General features: G+C 32.5%; 3 protein-coding genes across 3 annotated transcripts; 1 reads left to right on the top strand and 2 right to left on the bottom strand.

Moving 5' to 3' along the window:
• Positions 1–6,784: 6,784 nt before the first annotated feature.
• On the top strand, positions 6,785–9,107 carry HELRODRAFT_161482 (hypothetical protein; the record flags this gene model as incomplete). The annotated part of the gene is made up of 7 exons (XM_009021398.1): positions 6,785–7,020; positions 7,141–7,348; positions 7,707–8,084; positions 8,247–8,343; positions 8,439–8,555; positions 8,731–8,822; positions 9,006–9,107. 7 exons carry the CDS (start codon positions 6,785–6,787, stop codon positions 9,105–9,107), a joined length of 1,230 nt encoding a protein of 409 aa, XP_009019646.1.
• A 394-nt stretch (positions 9,108–9,501) lies between these two features.
• HELRODRAFT_161481 (hypothetical protein) lies at positions 9,502–12,791 on the bottom strand (the record flags this gene model as incomplete). The annotated part of the gene is made up of 7 exons (XM_009021397.1): positions 9,502–9,759; positions 10,189–10,412; positions 10,556–10,735; positions 10,942–11,134; positions 11,204–11,473; positions 11,556–12,020; positions 12,228–12,791. 7 exons carry the CDS (start codon positions 12,789–12,791, stop codon positions 9,502–9,504), a joined length of 2,154 nt encoding a protein of 717 aa, XP_009019645.1.
• A 488-nt stretch (positions 12,792–13,279) lies between these two features.
• Positions 13,280–17,350, bottom strand: HELRODRAFT_161480 (hypothetical protein; the record flags this gene model as incomplete). Its single annotated transcript, XM_009021396.1, has 3 exons — positions 13,280–14,211; positions 14,822–14,962; positions 17,200–17,350. The coding sequence occupies 3 exons, from the start codon at positions 17,348–17,350 to the stop codon at positions 13,280–13,282; spliced, it is 1,224 nt and encodes a 407-aa protein (XP_009019644.1).
• Between the last annotated feature and the right edge of the window lie 8,618 nt (positions 17,351–25,968).

Genomic DNA, 25,968 nt, shown 5'->3' with positions numbered 1-25,968 from the left:
ACAAAGTAGTTTTGCAGATGTCACATATTTGTTTCTGCTGTACAGCGTCATTAATCTTAATGAAGTTTGTAATGTCGCATTCAATACGTGCACAATGGCTTGGGCTGATAATATCGCTGCAACAGTTATTTACGATGATCACAACTCATATAATTATTATCTATCAACCTCTCTTGCTTGTTTTTCTGACTTGAAAGAGAATTTTAATAAAAACTTAAAAAATAACGAAACAAAATTAATAGATATATTTTTTTAATCATTAAATTGTTCCCAGAAAATTTAAAATTAGCAGCTAAATTCTTGAATAATTAATCATTTAATTGAATTGGTGATGGAAAGTAAAAATATAGTTAAAGTGAAACGTTGGCATTTCATGGAATCCTTCTCAATTTTTCATTTTGTTTTCCTGACATTAATATTCTAAATATTTATAAATTGTTGCAAAAAACTAATCTTTCCAAAATATCCTTCAAAATGTTTTTTGCTAAAGTTATATCTGACTATTTCAACTATAAATATATAGCAACTGTGTTTATTTTAATTTTGAGTTTTACTATCCTAAAATATTTTTTGTTTGTTTTTTTGAAAATTTATTTAAAACAGCTTATTATTTTTCCATATGATTCGCGTCATTTATTGTCAAATTTTTTTTTTTTAAACACCGTTCACCTGGAGGAATCGTGAATATTTTATTTGACGTACTTACGGTGAATGTTTCAGCCTAGAGTTCTAAGAAAAGTAGAATGTTTACCTGTTCAACATGCGGGCAATGACTCGTGTGCATAATTTTTTTTTCAATATTTTACTTAAAAAGAAGGGATATCATCAATCAAAGATGTTCAAACCTAAATTTAGCATAGATTTGATACCCATGCATGAACCTTCCTTGTATGCTTTGCACATGTACAATTTGTAATGTCACTCTAATTTGGCGAACACATCAACAACAACATACTAACAAAAACAATCAAAATGTTTAATTATGGGAGAAATTAATGGTTGAACATAAAATTAAATGAAATATTATTTTCAGAGTTAGCAGCAGAAATATTTGTGGATCACTTAATCCAATCCAACAGTCATTTCGTTTAAATGGTATGTTTAAAATGTACATTAGCTCATAATAGAACTAAACTAGAGGGTTAGGGTCTAAGTTTCAAAACATCAAGTTCACTTTTGAATCGCAAACATATCATAAACTGATGATGTAGCACGCTACAACTCGCTATTTATTGATTTATATCGATTTCAATTTTGTAGTTGCTTCATTATTTTTTTACACAGGCGAACGCTTTTTAGTTCATTCATTAATTGTCATACAGAAAATCTCGTGACTCTTGAATATTAAATGAAAGGGGAGGTAATATCCAGGGCCGACTGTAAGGCAAGACTGGCATGGCTACTGTTTTCACGGTACTTTCACACTTGTAAATCCAGTCCCTGTGACGCCATTACTTTTCTCGCAACACCATTACACCAATGCAACTTCTGAATTATATTAAACAAATTGTTAATGCTAAAATTTACAATTATGAAAAATATTCAAAAATTATGATCTACATTCACTTAGAGAAAATAATTTTAAGCTGTTTTATTAACCCATAAAATAGGTTAATAACATTCAAGAACTTTTGATTAAAATCCTGAAAACGTATAAAATTTTAAAGAAAAACTTTTTTCATTTTTTTTGCAATTTAAGGATCAAATTTTAAGGCATAAGATAGCATCCATAAAAATTAGGCTAATGCATTTGATCATGTGAGTCAAATATGTTTCAAAAACAAATTTTCATATAAATATAATTTGAGATATTACTGTATCATATACATACGGATTTAATTTAATTTATATTGTAAAAAAGTTTGTTTGCCCTAGAATCAAAATGACAAACGGACACATACGGTCTTTAATTACTTATTCTTTCTCACTTCAGTCAACAGAAATAAATGTAGAATTTTTAAAAACTTTTCAATTAAACTCAAATGTTTTTTCAACAGTTTAATGCAATTTATAAACTTTAAATATTTTGTGACTCTATGACAAACTGTGATGTTTAAAATTGTACGTTCAAAATAATGAAAACTGATGATAATGTTGAATTTTATATTTAAAAATCTACCACGTGTTTGGTTGCGCTTATTCAAATCATGCAAATGAATTATAATTCAAAATATCTCTATGTTGATACAGCACTAGAAAAATGTTGCATTATCGAATTGATGTATAAGGCATTATTCAGTGACCAATTTGACAATATTTTAAAAATTAACTTTATTTCAGCTTTCAAAGTAAAGTAACTGATTTTTAATTTATATTGTTTAAAAGTTCGTTTGCCCTAGAATCAAAGTGACAAACAAATTATTTTTAGGATTAGTTTGTGTGGTTTACATATATAAGATGCCATACATACACATATCATTCCATACATGGTTGTATTTATAAATATAACAAGGGCAATTAAGCTTTATATGCATGCTTAATTCCTAATTAAACCAATTATGTCTGAAAAAAGTTTGTTTGAAATTGTGTCAATTTTTTTGGTAAACCTACTCTATGTGAATACGAAGAGGTCAGCTGAAGATTGACGTGCAAAAATCTTCAAACGAATGTCTCTCAGCTGTTCAGTTTCACGTAAAAGGGTTATTTTCACAAAAAAAAAAAGGCATCAATTTTCTGAGAAATTTAAAAAAAATAAAGATGAAAAATTGTTTAAAAATGTTAACAATGAAATTATTACGCCTCTTCATAATTTTCATCTTTTACTCTACTACCTTACAAACAATGTCAGAACATGGTAATTTTTAATAAGATCTTTTGTCGAAAGATAATTAACTAGATAAAATTTTTGTCTTTTCATGAAACTGACGTTTTATAATTTGCTTGTGAACATCGCTCGCTATCAGTTTTCTACATCATTATTTTTTTAATTATATTGCAATCCAACAAAGTTTTAGCCATTCATGTAGTTTAATAAAATAATTTGCGTTAAAATATCTCTGTATTATCAACTGGTTTTAATCAAAAATTTATGGAGTTACTATCCTGCCGTTTTCAAATTCTCTATTATTTATAAAATTTTTATTTGTGAAAATGTAAAAATCAAATAACGGTTTGAAGCATCGTTTATGGATGTTTCTCTATCCGTTTGTCCATCTTTTTAATGGTCTAAACAATTATCAATCCATCGGGCCAGCATTCATTTATCATTTTTCGTGCCATCATTCATCCGTCCGTCCGTCTGTTTGTCTGTCTGTTTGTCTGTCTGTTTGTCTGTCTGTCCTTCCATTCATCCTTCCATTCATTTATATTCATACATCAAACAACAACCTACAGCACTGAGTTTGATAAAAAAAAATGATCAAACATTGAAAATTCTGCAACATGCATGGCTTTAGAAAAAAAAATTTATTTAAATATATAAGAAAAGGTATCGCAAATAAATAAGTAAACAGGAATCATGACATGCGTACCAATGTATGCGTACAAATGAGCCTGAAAAAAAATGAAAAATTTGTATATGTTTTGATCTCAGATTTGTTTCCATTTAATGGTTGGCCAGATTGACGCCTGCCAGACTCTGATGGAAAATTTTGCATTTTGTTGCAACTTGTTGTTGCTTGGCGTTTATTAAAAAAAAATTTCTCAAATGTGATTGATGCAATTTAATGATGTTCTTATAAAATAAAGGGCCCCCTACATAGATGAATGGTGTGTATTAGTTTATGCAATACTATTGCAGGGGTTTCATTGTTTTGTAATACTTTTATGGAAAATTTAATAAAATAAAGTCCTATTTTATAAAATGGAAATTTTTTTAAGATGGAGTTTATCAAGAAATAGATTGTTACTAATTACTTGAAACAAGTTTGTGCTTATAATGTCATGTTGAAATATTTCGTATGTGTACTTTTTTTTGTCATTCACCACATGAACCTCAAAATAACATTTCAAAAATCTTAAATCAAGTTTGCACTTGAGATACTCGCAATAAAACATTTAGGGCTTGATTTTTTTTCTTTTAAAAAATATTTTCCAAATGGAAAAATTTCTTGAATAAGTTTTTAATCTCTGCTTGTTAAATGTGTTTAATATTCTTTAATATCCTAATATTTAAGGTATTGTTATTCCTATATTATTTATCGACATTTTCTATTATTGCATTATTTTTTTTTATTTTGAGGAACCAACCAACCCCACACACACACACACAAACACACACACACACACAAACACACCAAACACACAAACACACCAAACACACAAACACAAAAAAGCTGTTGGATCTATTTGCATTCGATCTTGCTCGCTGGAATGCTGGATGGGGCGCGTGTTTAACATCATCCATACTTATATTATGAAGGTTATATTTTTGGTTTACACCTTTCTATATTTATTCAAGTACTGTCGTCTCTAAAAATAGTTTATATGATTTAAAGATAATGGCGAACCACATTTCAACAGACAAACAAACAGACCGACAAACAGACAGACAAATAATCAAACGAACGACTCACTCAATCAAATCAAACCAATATATAACGTAACTGTGAAGAAATTCAAAACAACTTTTCATGAAATATGAAGCCCAGTGTCAAAAAATGAATGCTGCCATTAGGCACTTCCAGTTGGGAAATTAATGATAAATGCTACTGCCAACAACTCCACCCGACATTTTGTTATGCAGACACGCAAACGTTGGCAAAAAAGTTTCCTGTTGAATTAATGATTAACAGTATAACTAAAACTGATCTTATAATTTTTTTTTAATCCATTTTATTCACAAAAATTTTTTTCTATTTCATTTATCTTATTTATACGTATGCGTATAATTGTTGAAAATAATTATGTGGTATGAAATTGACATATGGAATTAGTTTAAGAACGGAGCTAGACAACGTTAACGGGTGGGGGGCAAAATTTTAAAATTTTACAGAGGTAGGAAAAACTATCACCGGCCCCTCAAAAAGCCGCCACTGAGTTTATTTTCTTTTGTTTTGAAAAATGATGATAAATGATTCTGGTAATAATAACACACCATTTGTAATGATGATGTTTTTAATTTCCACCTTTCAGCATCCCATTTCCACTGCTCCATCCTTTTTTCATTCATATTTTATCACAAGCTTCTTGACATTTATTTATTGGAATGCCTTCTACAAGAGCTCTGAATGTGAGTGTAAATACATTTGTTTGTGCATCTCTGGGTGTGTGTGTAGAAGCTAATATAAACAAGCCTAAATTTCTACATTAGTGTAAGGACATTCAGATGTATTTTAACATGAACACTTTGATAATAATGATTATGAAATCAAACAACAGTTACCAGCCATCCAAATATTTGTAAAATAAAACATTCTTATGATAAAATACATGTGTATATGTACGTATGTTATGTCTAGTAACGCGTTTATGAAACTACGAAACAATTATTAATCCGTGAGAGTATGTGTTTGTTTGTGTGTATATGTATGTGTGTGTGTGTATGTGTGTGTGTGAATGTGTGTGTGTGTGTACCTGAGTGTGTAATGAACACGCGAAAACAGAATATTAACAGTAAATCTTCAGCTGAGAGGATTTAAAAACTTGTCCAGAGTCACTACTCCAATTTTGCCCTGACTTAAGCAGCATCCAACAAGAAGAATATGAAGGTGTCTGCTATTGAATGAAGCCTGGCCTTGCATGCAATCATTTTTAAATTTTTATTTTAAAAATTTCTCATAGCTTTGTTATTTATTGGAATGCTTTTTAGACTTTATACCGATTGACATCATGTGATATAGAAAAAGTAGGTATTCCCCTTTTATTATTATTATTCGTTGTTTATTGATATATTTTTGAAAATAAAATCACTGATAATTAATTAAATATGTTGCTACTCCAGAAACGCTTATTTTAAATTATATTGTTCCGTATATTTATTTGTTAGAATATTAAAAAATTAATAATTTAAATAAAATATTTAGGACGTCGGGAATAAACTTTCATCAACTAGATGTTGAAATTTGATATTTAAAATTTCGATACATGTTACAAAATTTTACTCATCTCTTCATTGGAAGCTGTCGTATATGTTTAACAACCGGTTGAAAAATCCATTTAATACACAAAATTAAATTTCAATCTTAAAAAAAACTCAACAAACAAACAAAAATTAAATGTTAAAAACCTCAAGACTCGTCAACTTCATTGATATTCTTATATAAAAAAAAAGATAATGACGTCATAAATTATTTATATTTACCCGCAAAACAGTAAACAAAATAGGACATCGAAATATAACATCATTGAAAGAGAAACAACCTGGAAAGATTTCCATCGCTGGCTAACTAATTGCCTTTAAAAATAATCCATAACATCTTAGTTGGAATAACATCCCAACTGAAAATACATAAATAACTTAATAGTGACGCTGATTTTTTGAAACTTTATTTTACAGCTTGTATACATTGGGGCATTTTTCTACAAGACTAATAAAATCTGAAAGGTTATCAATTCAAAATTACTTTATAGAAATAGTTTTAATAATAAAGAATATAATGGTCGTTGTGTGATATTTCAAATGAATTCAAATTTAAAGTTGTAAAATTTTGATTTGTATTTCAGGTGAGCAAAACATGATAGTTTGTTCTCAAAATTATTTAAAAAATTGAACTTTTATTTTAGGTTTCTAATGTGGGATTCTAATTGAAATGCTAAATTTTTTAAAACGTTTAGTTCAATATATATTAAAAATTTGAAAAAACATTTTTGAAATAGTTGATTCAATTTTTTAAGCCCGGAAAAAATGTTTCTATCTCGCTACCAACAATGTCCACAAATGAGCAGCAACAGTTTCATCCTAAGTAGGAATTCATGTAAGAAGATCATCCTTCTGAGAAACGGGAACTTGGAATTTCCCGGTAGTTACATGATCGTCAGTGAAAAGAAATATCCCAATTTCAACAACTTCCTCGTCGATTTGAACACCCTACGGATCAGCAAACTTCCTGACTCCAGGGCGAATGGGAAGATTGGGACGAAGTTAGATGATTGTATGATTTTTTAATAATAAGTATGTTTAATTTTTTGTTGAGGTTAAATATATCAACACATAAATCAGCAACTAGTAACGAAACAAATCATTGAAATGAAATTTTCAAGGTATATATTTACGGTATCTGGTTGCCGAGTGAACTCCATCAACCAAATTAAAAATGGCGAGGCATACGTCTGCTGCGCATCAAACATATTCGCCAGGCTGGATTACGAAGTTGTCATCAAGAAAAAGTTGGACGATCCTGGATTCTGTGACTCATGCCTAAATGAAGTGATGTTGACAGTTTTACTGCGGAATTGTTTTGGAATGAAAGTTCAAAAATTATGTCATAAGCGGTCGCTTGTAATATTAAGCACATCAAATGAAAACTAAGATGTAAGAATTCATATCTCTGTGCAAGTGGAAATGAGACGAACGAGTTAACATGTAAGGCGTATAAGACGCTGGGGGAGAGGTCTACGAAGACCTTATTCCAAAGAAAACCAATTAATTTTTAACAGTAGCAATGAATTTTCCATTTTGTAATGTCGTCACATGTATTTTTAAAAAATGAAAAGTAAGTAAGCTTCTTATCTTATCTGATGTATCATATTTAACATTTCTAAACTTTTCAAACATCTACAATTTTTTGTTTTTTTAAATGAAAGTTCAATTTAAATCTCGTTAACAGTTGCAGTTTAAGGTTCCATCAACACTGAACCGCAATCAAATCTTCGACACTCCCTTCCAAACGAATCCGAAACCTCAGAAAACACCGCCCTTCTTGCAGGAATACTATAATCACCAACCTCAACAGAAGCAACAGGAACCAAGCAAACAGCTGCAGCTGCAGGCAAAGACAACAGCAGCAGTAGCAGCGACAGAGGACGCCAATTTGAAGATCGTTGTCTCCATTCTGACATCCACAAAGAAGCCGAGAACTGTTGGCTGTACGGCGTACGACATGAAGTTCATCACCTCCATCAATCAAGTCGTTAAATTGATTGCGCACTCTCTAAACATCAACTGCACAATGATCAAAGAAATGTTCACCACCGATGGCAAACCGGTTTTTATTTTGTTTATCATTTTTATATTTTATATATATCATATATATTTTGTATATCATTTGTATATGAATCTTCCGCTATATTTTTTACAATATCTAAAAATTGTGAAATAATTTGTGGGTGTTTTTGATTTGAAATTTCATTTGAATACATTGATGTAGGTGATGAACCTGGATTGTTTGAAAGATGATGTTAACTTGGTGGTGGTTTCCGTTACCAAACTGCTTGGGAAGAACCAGTTTGAATACACCGGCAGAGGTTGGAAAATTTTTTTTTATTAAAAAAATCATATCAAATCAATCATAAAAAACTTGAAGACAAATTTTTAAAATTATTGAAAAAAATGACCACAGAAGTTCAGACAATTTGTTCCGCGATAGCAAAATGCAGTCGAATCGTTGCAGCCCCTTTGAGGGCCACCATGAAGACGTTAGCCCCCTCGAACGCTCCTGTCGTCAACAGCGCTGAATGTCAGTTGTTTCTCAACGGTGATATTTTGACTGGAGATTTTTCATTTCTAAGATTAATTTTAAAATTATTTTCAATAAGAAAGCAAATAGTTAAACATAAATATAAAATTCTTGAATGTACATTTACATTTTTGGCAAAATAATTTAAAATAATTTGTGAACGTAAAATTACCAGACGTAGATAATCATTCGTGTGGCAGTAAGGATAATGACGGAACCCCATATAACTGGGTTGAGCTGAAGTACAACAAGCTTTTGGTAACGGAGGTTCCATGTGCCAAATTTTTTCGTTCAATATCTAATACCATTCAATATTACTCTTTCATTGAAATTTCATTAGAGATATCACTTCAAACAAACTTTTAAAGTTACTTAATACTGTTGAGTATTAGTTTGATTCTATCATGTTAAATTGATAAAATTAATTTTGAATGTTTTCATCTTAACTAGAAAGCAGAAAAAATGGTGAACGGCAACATTAGTACAACACTTCAAAAGACATCCTCCAACCCAAATAATTCAATCTCCGAAAAAGAAAATATGAAATTCTGATCAGTCGCCTTGTAACGTTTTTAAAAATTCTATGTCATAATGTTCCTTCACGCACGTACGGTACGAATTTTTGTAAAATGATTTTAACTAAACTGCCAACAATTCAAAACATTTTTAATCAAGTATTAATATAACAAATCTGTTTCGAAGTAACAAAATAAAAACAATTAAAAGAATGGTGAATGAAATTTCCAACGAGGCAACTATTTCAAGTTCACATTTTTTCGTAAACTGTTTCCAAAAACTTACTGACTCGGTAAAATTCTGAGCCTGAAATTTTAGTTTTACTTAATGAAAAACTTTGAAAAATTAATTATCGCAAGAAGCATAAACTGAAAAAATAAACGATAGAGTAGATATTTATTAATAAACATCTTGTTAACAATAGCCTAATTCATTGAAAAGTGAATAAAAATACCCAGTCACCTTCGATGATAAGTTCAGTTTCAACAGATTTTATCTTAAAACTGTTAAATAGAGAGTTACATTCGGTTTTTTCGTCCAGGAGACTCATGAAATGTTTGGAGATGACGTTGCACTTGGCCCACAAGTGTCTCAGTGCGATTCTCGTTGGGCAGAAGATGACGAGAGATTTGGTGGTGTCGTCGATAGCCACTACGCGTCTGTTGTAGTCTTCTATCTTGTCAAACACCTAAGAAATCAATCCGTTCAAACAACAATCTTTCAATTTTGTTACTTTCTATTATTTAGAAATATACAACAATTAACAAAACGTATAAAATTAATTTCAAATGTGCGTAAACATTTTATCAGCTTTGAATAAAGAGTGCAGTTAAAATATAAAAATCATAAACTCAAACAATTGCCCATTTTTAAATTAAGTGATATGAAAAAATATATGCAAATAAAAAAAGTTTCATACTGTTATGTGAGGTTGTGTAAGGAGTAATGACAAAGACGTCAAGTCCTGTTTTGCAGTGACCTAGTCCGAATGCAAAAAGATCCCCAGCCATCATATGCAGTGTATATGGTGCAGGGTTTATACGTACGCCGTGTGTGTCCATCGTTGATACCTGATTAATGCAAGTGTAGTAATAATTAAAAGGAAGAAGTATGAAACCTCGGTGATGAGTCTGCCGAGAGGGAGAACAACACCCCTGGTTATTTGCGACCCCACGTATTCGTGGTTGGAACAATTTTCCAAGTTGTGACTTTTTAACCTCCAACATGCCCTCATTGTTTCCACGAGTAGCTCCTCAAACCTCAACCTCAAGCCTGTCTTATCCTTTTCATTTGCATCCAGCGGCACCAGAGATACAACTCGTATTTTCATTTTTATTCCTCCTATAATGAAACAAATTCTAATAAACAAATTCAAATAATAATTTTTAACCTGAATTATTAGAATTAATTCCTTGTTCAACATTTGATGAATGTGTATCCATATAAAAAAAACAACCTCAAAACAAGTAAACATTCGTACCGACCGAGAACAAAAGAGATGAAATCATCGTGCGTGTTTCTCGTCCTCTCATCTCTCATGAGGTTCATCTTTAGAGCATCCGCCTTCAGTTTGATACTCTCATAATTTTTTATGAAGTTGCTCAATCGCTTGCTCCACACGATGGCGTTTTGCTTGTACATTGTTGGATTTTTGCTGATTGGAACTGATGTGATCATTTTGTAAAAGAAAAAAAATTTGTATCATACTGAGTTAAATTTTTGACAAAAAAAACATTGTAAGTTTTGATGCTAATGAAACTATAAAAAAGAGCAAACTCGATATTTAGGAACGAAATTAAATTGCATTTATCAGTTTTTAACAAATTTTCAACAATATAAATGATTCCTGTTTAAAAAAATATTGCTTAACCGATGAATTCTTTTCCTTCCTCAAATTCAGAAATGATTGAGGCAGTGATTGAATCCTCTGGAACAAGACCAGGAATTCCAGCGCAAAAGCTGTAAAGTGCTGTGAATCCATACGACTCGCATCTCTTCGGACCAATGAAAAAATTTGTCTCATGAAATAATTTTCCTAAATCACTGCTGTCCTTTCCTTGATCCTATCAAACAAATCAAAAAAACATTAAAAAAGCTTTAGATTTTCTTAATATATGATAAATTTTGTCAACTTGTAACAAATCCGTATTTCCGAATCTTTGCAATTTGCCTTTGGAATCTTCAAAAGCCTCCGTCGAGAGATGACTTATGAGAAGTTTGAGCGTAACATTTTCATTCGAGTTTGCAATAGTTATGTTTTCCTGTTGCAACTTAGTCAATGAATTGATTGCTATGTCTAAGCCAGAGCGAACAGCACAGGTTTTTGAAGAATTGCACAGAAATCCGTTCGTTAAAAATGTAATCTTATCATAAAAATGATTGTTGCCCGTCATGTCAAATACCTAAAACAATTATACAAATAATTTAACTCACCAAATGTTTTATATTTTTAAATTTCATTCGTATATTAAAATTCAATCTTACTTCTTTAGGAGCGCTTGGAATGTAAAGTCTGTGATTGACATCTTTGACATCCTTCGATCGAAAAATGATCGTGAAGTAGTCAAACACTTTTTTAGAGACCGAATAGACGACGTGGCACATGCGAGCAATCTCGATGAGTCTTTCGATCGTCGGAATGTCCAAAGTACTTTCGTAGTCAACCAGTCCACTTTTAAAGGCATTCATATCGTCAGGAATCACGTGGAAGAACATGACCAGCTTGGATAGTCTGAACAAAGAATTTCTCAACGTAACCGCGTATTCATGGGTGATTGGAGCATGCCCGATGATGTGTGTGTACGTGTCAAATTTGTACGTCGGCTCGGGACTGTAGAAGATCTCAATGTACTTCTCAGGGTGGCGTACGACGTCCGTGTACAAATTCACCGGATAGTCATCTGGTTTGGAATATTCCTTACAGGCTTTCGCAAGAGATATCAGCTTGATCTGCGTGGTTCATCTTAATAATGTCAACATATTCGAAGGCGTCGTTTATAAAAAATTAAAAAAATTAGTTTTTTATTAAATTTAAACATTTATAAACATAACTGATGGATTTACACGGTACACATGTATGTTATAACATTTTTGTTTTCAACAGTTCGAATCAGTGATGACAAGATGACAAGACAATAACTAAGAAATTTAACGTACATCCATTCTTTCAGCTGCTTCAATATTTTCTTTGTGGATTTCATCAAACGGTTCGAAGACGCTGCAGGTGACTGTCCCAGCATTCGTTGATTTCAACTGGCCGGCCAAACACCTGTTCAGAGCCGCCACTCCTTCGTTGCACAACTCAAAACTGTCCGCCAGCAATAAGATATGAAACTTGCCGACAAGTTTGGCCGACTCTCTCTTTTTGTCTTTGGAGGCATCTTCGCCAAATAAATATTTATATTTGGAATAAAATCTGGTTTGGTCCTCCTCACTGTCTTTAATGACGGGGACGATATCGGCTGCTTCTGGCGCTATTATAAGGTGTTCATCATCGTAATGCCGCACAATTAATTCTTCATCTTCTACTAATTCTACGTCTATTTTAGCGGGTTTCTCAGGTTTTTGAAGACGAATCATACGTTTGGTGTGAAATTGTATGGCGTTGGGCAATTTCGTTCCAAGCGGTTCCATGTCTGGCTTATCAGGAACATCTTTCACAGCTTTTGCTTCAAAAATATCCATGGATTTCTTGCTTTCACTTTTAAGATCTTGACTCATTGTTTTTATTTTTACAAATGTATAAATTTTTACTATGTTTTACTGTTTCAAATAAAAATTTGAATGAAAAATAAACACGGCATATAACAAGTAAAATAATTTAATCGCTCAGTAAGTATTAAATTATAACAAAGAAGAATCTTGATCTGTAGTGTATTTACAGTTTTATATGACCACATCTAGAAATCTTTCTTTTATTTATTAAAACGTTGTAAACAAAACAGTTACTTAGATATTATTGACAATTGAAAATAAAATTTTTTAGCGCTCTTTCAAAATAAACGTTAAATCAGAGTTATTACAACGTAATATATTGGAATGATATAATGTATAACATTCTAATTTCATTGTCCTTACTTCAAACTTCGTTTAGAAATATTCATATAATTTTCAGATTGGACATTGTTAGAAAAAAAACGCGAAAAAATGCTAAATTTTTGTAATCCAAAATTGGAGAATTAAAAAATTATTTTTAATAATTTGCAAGTTTATTTAATTTTGTAGCACAGGATTTTTTTTGTAGTCTGGTCATCATGTTCAGCAGATTTTTGTTCATATGGTTGGTCAGTTTCTTCATTAATATTTTTTGGTTCCGTTGTTGATAGAGAAATTTCATTTGGTTGTTGTAGTTGTTGCTGCTGCTGCTGCTGCTGATGTTGCTGTTGATATTCTGTCTGGGGTTCTTGCTGTAAATCTCCGGCAGTAATGCAAATTGTTGGAACCAATTTCTCGGCAAGTTGCAATTTCTGCTGGTGTGGAACAGTGCTGTTCAAGCTCGGTGGGTGATTATTATTCATTGAGCTGCTGTTCAGCTGGCAACAAACTCGATAAATGTCTTGAGACATCTTCAGCATCGTTTTCTCAATCGCATCTTCTCCATTTCCTACGTAGCCACCTCCAACACTTGCATCTCCACATTCATCACCAACGAAACTTTTACTGCTACTGCATTCTTCGTTCAAACTCGATGACGATCTGATCAACATCGGTACTGAACCAGCGATGGCAGCGATTTGCAGCTCCAAGTAAAGGGACAACGACTGTCTCTTCTGATTTTTGACAGGTGGCTTCTTTTTCATGCTCAGATGTCTGTGCAGCCATCCAAAACTGTCTCTCCTACCTTTGTTGTGAGTGCCTTCAGTGCTACCGCTGCTGTTGTTCTGACAGGCGTTTGAAACGGCAACTGCGTCTACTACATTCGACCCTCGTCTGTTTTTGTTGTTTCTTTTATTTGTGTCTACAACCAGATCCGGCTCACTCTTCCATTTATCCTTAGAGAGAAAAAATGTTTTAGCGATGAAATATTTTTTGCTGCGAATGTATTTTTCGATGGAATCTGCGCATGAATATCTTCCACAGAAACGAGCCCACTCAGAGGCGCACAATCGTCTGCCGTTGTCTCGGCGGTTTGGATTGGCACCTGTGTGGTGTGGTTTCAACATTTTTTCAAATAAAAACTGCCTTTAAACTGGTTTATTTATTTTATTTCCATAAAACAAAAATTATAAAGAAAACAATTTTATTAACTAACTGTGTAAAATTGAAAAAATTATTAACCGAAACAAACCAAGTTGACCAATTGCATACATAAATATTCTTCAAAGCTGGAAACTCACAAAAATGAAAATCACTTGATACCAGCGCAAAACGCAATTTTGAAACTTCATACCAGGCTCAACTCATCTAGAATATTCTCTTTTGAACAAATCTGACGCCAATCATGACAAATGCTCTCATTTGATACCATTCCTTCAAAACAGTTGGAGACATGCAAGTTATGACAACCCGCATTACAATTATTCCTAAATATTTATCTGCACCAAAACCTTTTTTGGAGTTGCTTTTTTAAAGAACAACGACTCACGAAATGCTTTATGACGAATGAATCAGCAGAGTTTAGCAGACAATCAGCCAATCAATCGGCAAACAGGAAAATATTGCAATTCTTCAACCAATCAAACAAATATTGTAATCAATCAATTAACCATTTATTGCAATCATTCATTCAATCCATCGATTTGCCAACGAACCGGCAAAGAGCAAAAGTTTTGCAGTTTTTGTTCTGCCCTGGATGGCGGCCTTCATGAGGGCAGTGAACCCGCTGACGTTCGCCTCGTCCACTCGCAAACTTGGAAAGTAACGCAACAAGTAACTGACCACCTCCTCGTGACCTGGTTCAATGGATGGATGGATGGATGGATGGATGGATGGATGGATGGATGGATGGATGGATGGATGGATGGATGGATGGATGGATGGATGGATGGATGGATGGATGGATGGATGGAAGGATGGATGGATGGATGGATGGATGGATGGATGGATGGATGGATGGATGGATGGATGGATGGATGGATGGATGGATGGATGGATGGATGGATGAATGGATGGATGGACGGATGGATGGATGGATGGATGGATAGACGGATCAGTGAATGAAATGGTGGGTGGATGAACAAAAAAAAGAACGAAAAGATGAATAAAAAATTTGATGAACGAGCGATTGAAAAGATAAAAGAATGTATGAAAGATTCATGTGGGTTGATGGATGGAATGATGCGGTGATCATTTGTGCTTACTCACGCGTCTTTCTCACTTCCTGCAACCCATTCAAAATTATTGAAGCGAAATTTGAATTTTGCTCTAACGATTTATTTAAGTTTTAATTTATTAAATTTTAAATCAATATTTCTTCCAAGAAACTTATAACAGTTAGTTTACATGCAAATTTGTGTAAAACACCAAAACCGAACGTAATGTGATATTTGAAGTGTAGGACGCCAGAAGCCTTAGTCTGACTTCTCACCCGTCGTTAACAAACATTTGTGGAATTCAGTTTTTCAAACTGATGTTTACGCCCATGCTATAAATAAATGTAAATTTCATTAAAAAAAAATAAAAATTAAACTTGGAATAAAAAAAGTCTAAAAATTAGGAATCACAGAGCATATGCCCCATTGTAAGGCAAATATGCTAACGATGATAATTAATAAAAATAAAGTTAATTTAAATTGAGTTAATTACAAATTGTTGTTGCCGTTGTTAAACTTTTAGGCATCAAACAAGCAAGATGTTTGAAATAAGTTAATGATTTGTTTAAAACTTGAACATTCATTCGTTCGTTCATTCGTTCGTTCATTCATTCATTCATTTTTTCTTTCTTTCTTTCATCTGTCCACCGCCTTACTCCACTGGAGGAATATTTGTTGAAAACGGCAGAAAAATGTTCCACGAAATGAATCCAGTCATTAAAAGCGTATTGAAAGCGACGCACGCGAGTAGTTGTAGTAGTAGTTGCGGTAGTTGTAGTAGAGGAAGTAACTGCTGTGCCTGCTGTTTTATATTGCCTTTATTGTCAGTAGTGAGAAACATTAAATGCCTGATTAACTCCAATCAAATGAGGACACAGATCCTTGCATAACCAGCTTGTAGGAGAACACTTATGTTGGGGTATAAAAAATTCAAGTCTTTGTTATAAAACTGTTGCTAAAAACTAAAATTTACCAAAAAAATTTCCTAAAAATTTTTTACGGTTTTTATAGATGAAAATTTTATAAAAATTTTATGCCGGCGAGCACAATTCGTTTGAGACGTCCATTAAAAGTGTTCAGCAAATTGTGAAACAGATTTTTGGTCGATGGGCAGGAGGCGGACAGTCGAACAAACATTTTTCAACGTTTCGTTATTTGTTTAAGTTGTTTGCTGGATGCTTCCGTATCGATCACGTGATCCTTTAAATTTCAAGCAACCATCAACAGTGCGTGAGTGTTTGTGTGTAAATGTGCGTGTGTATGTGTGTGCGCGCGCGTGGGTGTGGTGTGTGTGTGTGCGTGTGTGTGTGGTGTGTGTGTGTGGTTGAATGGTTGAATAAGATCAAAAATCAATGAAATTCTGAAAAATAGCAACAACACGTGTACATCATCGACGCATCCAACACACGGCATGTGATAGGAGGGATCACTTTGCGTTCAAGCTTGGTCAATACAACAGCAGAACCGGGAGCCATCTTGCCAACCTCTATATTATTACCTCGGCATTTTTATATAACCACGTCATCTAGCTCATTGTTTAATGGTATCAACATATCGCTACAACCATCCAGCTTAAACATCACTCGACTCTATCATCATATAGCTACATTTCCACATTATAACAGGCATTATGACCATAGCCCTCGGTTCTAAACATTTCAACAATACGTGACGACACCTTTCCTAATCAAACAACAGTAACACACAGGCAAACAGACAGACAGGCAAACAGACAAACAGGCAAACGGACAGAAAGGCAAACAGACAGGCAAACAGACAGACAGGCAAACAGACAGACAGGCAAACAGACAGACAGGCAAACAGACAGACAGGCAAACAGACAGAAAGGCAAACTGACAGTCGGAACATAGTAGTACCTGCTTGAGCGGCATATATGAGTGGAGTGTTGCCTTCATTATCCGGTAGGTTGACGTCGACATCTTCCAACTTCATCAGCAACTCTAAAATAGGCATGAAACCGTTTGCACACGCGTGACTTAAACCTGTCTGAAGTTTTAATGACGTCATATTTTGTTATTGTTGTTGTTTTATTGTTTGTTGTGTCTTGTTTTGCTTTTGTTGTTGTTTCAATGTAGTGTACTGTGTTAATGTCACTGTCGTATAATGCATGTTGTTGAATCAAACGATGTCTTATTCTTTAGTTTTGGTAATGTTTTTTCATCTGAATATAATCTAATGCAACGTTGTTTAATGCAATTTAATGTCATGATATAAATGTTATGTAAAGTAACTTAATGTAAATCAACGTTATTCAATGTAATGTTGTGTAATGTAATTTAATGTTATGTAATGTAATCTAATGTAACGTAATGTAATGTTGAGAGATGTATTTTAGAGTTTTAAGCTGCAAAATGCTACGTAACGTTAAAATAGAAAGATAGAAAATTTAAATATATTTATTCTTGAACTTCAATAACGTTGGCCAGAAGGATTGCATGTGTCACCATCCATCAAAATGAATGTCCTCTGCTTACAAACAACAATGTATAATAAATAATTATAGTAGTACAGGGATGGGCAAACTACGGCCCGTGATGTAATTTTATGCGGCCCGCAAGGCCTTTTTCGCCTAAAAAAAGGTAGTCAACCAGACATTATGACCACCAAAAAAAAAGCCTTAAATCTTAAAAATATTTTCCCCCAGGTCGAAAAAATTTGCTATTTACGTACATATGCGGCCCTTCAAAGGTAAGATAGTTCTCAATGCGGCCCTCACAGCCTAAAGTTTGCCCACCCCTGTACTGGTACAAACATTTGCTATTGTAATCCTAGCGTTTTATTACAATTTCACGAATTATACCAATATATGCACCACACCAAGTTCGCTAATTGCACGCTGGCTGACACTAAGTTGGATTTGTTTCTCCTTGCCTTACTTTATAAACTTTATAATCTCTTTAAATAACTATGATGACGACGATGATGATGTTGGGAATGATGGTGACGATGAGGAAAATAGTGATGATTTAATGACGATAAAGATGGCAAACTCCGATCACTGTAATGGAAATTTTTTGTTTTAAATGATGAAGTGAGTATAGAAAAAGGTTTAAAATTTATCAACATTAATTACAAAAACTTCTATATTAGAAACATTTCTTTAAAAAAGTGATTAATTAATAAACATTTGAAAACGAAATATTTTTTCCAAGAACCCGCAAAATTGCTTCCCTAATTTCAAGAAAAGTTTAAATAGAAAACAAAACCAAATAAAATATGGAAAAACCACGTTGAAAAAAACAGAGGCGCATGCCGTATGCTAGACGCTTGAAACATTCATCTACATTATGCCAGAGATTAAAAGGTGATTGCGAAAACAACATGGATAAAAGTTTTTAAACAGGTAATAAACTAATTTAAGTAAACTGACAAATTACTATTTATCACATTATTATGAATCTGAATTTCAATGTACATCATGTTGATATTTGACATTTAACTTGAAACATGTTCTTGACGACAAAACTTATTTAAAATTTGAAATGTCTATGTACATTTTATACAAATTGACTTTAGCAAACAAAACACATTTTAACTGTTTTACAGTAATATTAATTAAAAACAAATTTCAAAATGTCATTTTTTTAAATTTAAATAAAATAACAAAGTTTAGCACAAAAACGTTTCATATCACTTACTGTTTTAGCAAATAAAAAATAATATCTAATAACTTTAAACTGATATTTTATGCGAAGTCATATTTTTGCATGTTAGCTACTTCTGAAAAGAATCAATGTAACTATTTTATTCACTATCAAAAAAGAAGATTTAATAATTCACCCATCAAACTATTAAACCAAATTTTCCTTATACTTCATAATGAAGAAATTTCACCAATGTTTTCGGCATATATATATACCGCGTAGCAATTGTTTACTTCCCAAACTAATGCAGTTGAGTGTTAATCAGGAAAATGTGTAAAAAAAATTGGAATGGATGGCCAACCATTTTACTCAAACAAATATCACCTTACAATTTAATTATATCACTGATCAAAAAAATAAAAAAATACAACAATAGAAGATACAATAATAACAAAAAAGATACAAATATAAAAAAAGATACAAAAGATGCAAAAAAATAGAGAAAATTACAAAAATTACTAATGACAAATCGCAAAAATAACAGGGAAAAAACATGAAAAATTAAAGGAGAGTTGACTCAGTTTTTTTTATCAATTTCTAGAATTGCACGTGAATTGATGTAAAACATAGATGAGGACATTGACACAAAGTCACACGAATTCAATATGACGAGCATTATTTGCGCGGGACTAATAAGAAATGCCCGGTCATCAACCTTACAGATGAATTGAATCGGATCAAGCAAACGCAATTGTAGTCAAAAGAATTTTGACACGGCACGTCAGCTTATTTTACATTTCTTAGCATGGCAAAATCTGTGCTTAGTTATAATTGCTATGTTACTATTCTCACTACGTAGCTATGTACACTCAATCCGCTACACTCACAACAATATTCTACACAAAGACATTTTTATTATATTAATTCTCTACTTTTAAATGTGTAATTTTACAAAAAATTAACACAATTTTATATCATATCAGTTCATACTGATGCTTACTGCTTCAAATAAATGCTAAAATGGAAAAAATATAATTCACAATTGATGGATTTCCGATTGACTCAAATAATTGTCTAAAAACAAGTCGGTAAAATTCAAACGTTGTGTGTGTGTGTATGTGTGTGCGTGCTTGTGTGTATGTGTGTGTCTTCTAAAAAGGAAGTGATGTTGGGGATGAACTCCCAGCATCTATAAAATTCTTCCATATGGCTTGCAATCTGACGTTGCGAATCATCCAAGTCCTACTCCTGGCCTCCATGTGGAGGGGGTGGGTAATGCTAGCAGGAGAGGGCGAAAGGCCAGTAACCAGCGTTTTAAAACTGGTGTTCCAGAGGTTCTGGAGTTAGGATGTACGTTATCTTTGTAAGAAATCTATCTAGGAGATGGAGAAACTCTGATTTCAAACCATAGTACCATCAGTTATGCTATAGGGACGGTTAAACTACACTACAGTCCCGCCCAGACTGATGAGCCCTCATGGTTGGTCATACAGATATATAGAGAGAGGTATTCATGAATAAATGAGAAAAGGGAAAAGGACATAGACAGACACCGACACAAACGCATGCACACACACATCACTTTTGAGTTGGTTTCCTGCCAATTTGAACGTAGCCTCTGGTAATAGAATGACGTGCTAACAAATAACGCGCTTGCTTAGAAGGTGTTTACTGTTTTGTGTTATAGATTTATTATAGCTTTTTTTATTAGTTTTACTAAAAATAAATTTATTTTAAATGCTGAGAAAGTGTGCAAAGTTAATTGTAGCTTTGCATTTTCAAGTCTCTGTTAAAATTATTTTGCATTTGGTCAGACCAATCTAGCAACACATTTGAACAATTTGAAAATTATGATTATAGATATTGTATTGGTCAATTCGGATGCAACGCAAGTGATATTATCACATTGATAACTTATAATTATTTTACTCCATAGATTTGAAACGTTCTTATCAGAACACTACAATGTATCTTGGAAAAAAGCGAAAATTATATAAAACTCTGCGTACTTCAACATACTTCAACATACTTCAACATACTGATTTAATTACAAACACATAAAAAAAATGATACTAAGTTAAAGAGTGTTCGAGCACTAGGAAGCAATCTTTACGTTTTTGGACTTTGTTGAATTTGTTTTAGCTTGATATCAGTTAGCTCTGCACCACCAAACGTGTGAGCTGTGGTACGCTGTGTCGAACATTTCTACCTTCTTCATGGTTTGCTGCTGTACTATCCTCCTTCACAATTCGGCAGATCTCTCTCTCTCTCAATTTCAAATTCAAGACCGCTTACGAGAATGCGAAACAGATGAATGATTAATGAATGATCCATTGCATGAATGTTGGAAGAATAATGAGTTGCCATGTGAATGATTGAATGAAAAAACGAATAAATGAGAAAACGAATGATTGAATTAATGAATGAACGAACGAACAAACGAACGAACGAACAAGCGAACCATCAAACAAATAATAGAATTGTCAAACAAATGAGCATCACTTTGTTGAATGAATGAACGTATGAGTAAATGAATAATTGATGGTGAATAAAGCTGACGTCATTATTTCTGACGATGACAAGACTACAATGTCCATGATGAAGTTGATGACGACGACGATGACGATGATGGTGGTGGTGGTGATGATGACGATGATGATGATGACAATGGGAGTGATGATGACGATGATGATGATGATGATGATGACAAAGATGTTGTTTTTTAAGAAACAATCAATAAAGAAATATGAACGAAATGAGAATGGAAATGGAAAGAGAATAATTCTTTCCTTAAAAATGTCCGTCGCTCACTTTTTGTGAATACTCTAAATTTCAAAGAAATTGCTTTCTTAGTTTCAAAAAATATTTTTCTACATGTTTTATTCTGAAAATGTCCTATTCCAATGCGTACACACCAGTATTCATCCATTCATACTCACCAAATAAATGTGCATAGTCCTGCTATGAATATTTCATTCTGTCATACGCTTTTCAAAAAAAATAATTCTTTAATAATCAAACAAAAAATTATGATACAAAATTTTTTTTCAAAAAGACATACACATTAATTACTTTTAATAATTTTTATGTCATGTTACTAATTTTACATCCAACTCTTGCAATTTTCAACAAAATTCTTCAGACGACGACAAAGCAATTAACCAACAGTTTTGCTGTCTGGTAAATTCTTCACCATTTGTTTTTGTGTGTGTCTGTGTGTGTCTGTGTGTGTGTGTGCCTGTGTGTGTGTCTGTATGTGTGTACCTGTGTGTGTGTCTGTGTGTGTTTTGTGGGTGTGTGTATCCGTAAACATCGTACCAAGTATTATCTGTATTAACTATTTGTTGTTAGTTCACTAACAATGTTTTGTATTCTACGAACAAAACTGTATATAAAATAAAGGTCATGATACGATACGATACGACACGACACGATGTGATGTGATATGTTATATTATGTTATGAAGGAGAATATGATGAACACTGATGGACAATGATGATGATGGTGATGATAGACAATGATGATGACGACGACGATGATGATGATGACGTTGATGATGACAATAACTAAATAATGATCGCTTCTATTTCTGAAGTTGCAAATTCTCGGTGATTTATTTACGCTATTATGTTCATCAAAATAATAATAATAATATAATAAGGATAATAATAATAATAATAATGATAATAATAATAATAATAATAATAATAATAATATAATAATAATAATAATATAATAATGATAATGATAATAATAATATTAATAATAATAATAAAATAATAATAATAATATAATTATAATAATATAATAATAATAATAATATAATAATAATATAATAATATAATAACAATAATAATAATAATAATGTTATTTGTACTGCGGCCTAAGCATAGTGTCAGAGGCGCCCGGATAAACCAATGTCAGCACGGCCTGTTCGAACAGATGCTGTTTCAATCGTTTCTCAAACATTTCTGGTGGCACATAAATACATGTTTACCTCGTGTGGAAAGGATAAACAGCATTTGTGGCAAAGATAGCTACTTCAAATCGATGATTGAAGTTGTGGGGAACATAATAAAAGATATTTTTATTGGTGGTGAGTGTTGACTGATGGTGAGTTGCTCCGTATTGATGAAGAGCTATATGGAAAGCCTTCATTGGCGAGAGCTGATTTACTGAGTGGCTGGTGAAGCTGCTGTGTTTACGGCAGAAGAAGGTGACAGTGATGGTTATCAGATGGTCGAAGTAGTGGTTATGTAATGTATAATGTACTTATTAATTATTCACTTTACTTTCAAAGAAATAATTAAATTGATGAAATAATACAATAAGTAATATATTGTTTATACGTGTGTGTGCTTGTTCAAGTGTGTGTGTGTGTTTGTGTGTGTTTGTGTGTGGTTGTATAATGTATAATGTGCTTATTAATTATTTACTTTACTTTCACAGAAATTATTACAATTATCTCAAATAATTTTAAGATAATACATTAATAATGAGGTCATAATTAAAAATTAATGATATAATACACTAAGTACTATATTGTTTATACGTATGTGTGCTTGTTCGTGTGTGTGTTTGTACGTGTGTTTGTGTGTGTGTGTTTTTGTGTGGCGTGTGTGTGTCTGTGTGTGTGTTTGTGTGTGTGTGTTTTTGTGTAGTGTGTGTGTGTGTGTCTGTGCTTGTGTGTGTGTGTGCGATTATGATCAATTAATTTTTATAATGATGATATTGTAATGATATCATCCTTATCATCTTCGTAGCTGTCATCACACGAATCTTTATTTGCAATTTATTACAATCAATAGCGACGGCAGATGTATTATCATATTATCATATATCATATATTATCATCGTCTACATCACCAAAGTTTAAATCATTTAGGTTATCAGTTTTGTTGTTATGTTTGGCAAAAAGTTATCATCATTATCTTTATTATTGTAGCCGTTGTAAGCACCATCTTCACCAACCTCATCATCATTACCCTTCATCACCATTATCAGTAAAGTCGAAAACCTGTTGAGAGAAAAGCGGTCTGCCGGTAATCTTGAAAACTGGAGTAGCGGTATTAAGGATTAATATTGCGTTGCCTTGTATTTGCTTGTCTGTTTGTCTCTATATGTCAAAGTTTATACGTGTGTGTGTGTGTGTTTGTTCGTGGGTTTGTGTGTGTGTGTGTTTGTTTGTATGTTGTGTTTGTGAGTGTGTTAGTGCGTGAGTTCATGTGTAAAACATTACAACGTAAGTCATGACATTATTATTCCATGTCATGTTATCATTTTATCTGATTAGTTTAATATCAGATTGACTGGTTTTCAAAATGATAGATTGAATGGCTGGCTGATTGTAGCATTGAGAAAAAACAAATTTGTTCAATCGACATGAATTGCATGCGTCATTTTCGTGTCAATTTCGTGTCAGCTTGATTAGCATAACTGTCATGTTATCTACGTGACTGCCCGCTTCTTAGGCTAATATTGCTGTTAGAACGTTGGCAATGGTGAAAATGCTGGTGAAAATGATGAAGATGATAATGGTGGCACTGATGATTAGGATGATGTTAATGATGATTAGGAAGAAATCATGAAATGTCTGTACTGTCTGTTTTTATCCTTTCTTATTCTTATAAATTTATTTATTCACCAGTTTAAATTAAAAATTTAATTAGTGAATTAAAAGATTGTAGATTTGTGTGAAGTATTCATTCAAAGAAGATGCGATTTCGTGCAAACATTTCAATAGGAGGAATTCTATTAAAAGCTCCAAACAACAATCACGTCAAAAAGTATAAAAAAAAATCCTTTGAACGTATTTCTTGAATGGGCATTGTGTGCCAGCTTAATCAGCATTTATCAGATTTGTTTGCGCTGTTTGCACGACTGGCTGTGTGCGTGTCTGCATCTTTGTTGTTTGTGATGCCATCGAGTGTTGGACACACACTTCTAGAATGTATCAATTGTAAACGTGACTCTATAAATAGTCTTTTCATCTAGCTGAGTATGTTTTCAAGAATTTTATCAATATTTTGGGAATGATTACAAGCCTGGGTTTCATTATAAAGTAAAAAGGTTCACAAAATATTATAAAGATGACACGTTGTTTAGTGCCGCAGTGATCAGGCACCAAAGTGTACCCACTAAAAATTCATCGTATCATTTAACTCATCTATATCGCCGCATGCTTTAATAAATTTGAAATGAAACCTCAAAGAAAGTCAACGTGGAAATCTTGAAAATTTCACTTTTTTTGTGAATAAATGGAATTAAAAAAAAATATATGAGAAGAAATATGTTGTGGATGATTGTTTAATAATACCAGAAAGAGTGTATAGAGTTTGTTTATGTATCAATAATCTTGCCATTCTTTCATATCATTTCCATCTTCTTTTTTCCTAACTGTTTTCTTCTTTTCAAAATTTTCAAAATTTTTTTTTAAATTCAAATTTAAAAAAATTTAAATTTATCCGCAAAAAATAGCCAGTGTTTCAGCAGGCATGTTTCTTGACGTCGGCTGTCAATTCTTTCAAAAAAATTTTCGTGTTTCTCGTTAAGTGGATTTAAAATTATTCCAAAAACTGAACATAGCCCAATGTTGATAAAACTTTGTGTTTTTTTATTTTAATTATAAAAAAAACTCTAATTTTGTAACTTTCGAATTTTTTTCGAATTCGAGAAAAAACTAGCAATGATGGTTGTTTCTGGTGGATGTTCATTATTGTATTTGTTTTTAAATGCAAGATTACGTCTGTTTAATAATGCCTGTGTGTGTGTTTTGTGCGTGTATGTGTGTGTATATATGTGTGTGTGTGTGTGTCTGTATGTGTGTTTGTGTGTTTGTTTAATGAACCAAATGCTAATGCGATTCTACTTGTAATGTCTCAATCGAACATTCCACGATGTTCAGCGTGCAGTTGCAAGCTTCAATAAAAGTCCCGCAAATCCTACACATTCTGAAATAATACGTCCATCGTTACTTTTAAATAATTAAACCACTGCCAATTATTATTTGCGTAAATATAAGTATTAAAATAATATAATATA

Source organism: Helobdella robusta, assembly GCF_000326865.2.
Source record: "Helobdella robusta unplaced genomic scaffold HELROscaffold_3, whole genome shotgun sequence".
Classification (NCBI taxonomy): Eukaryota; Metazoa; Annelida; class Clitellata; order Rhynchobdellida; family Glossiphoniidae; genus Helobdella; species Helobdella robusta.
The sequence above is the reverse complement of the archived record's forward strand: the minus strand, read 5'-3'. Positions and strand labels throughout refer to the sequence as shown.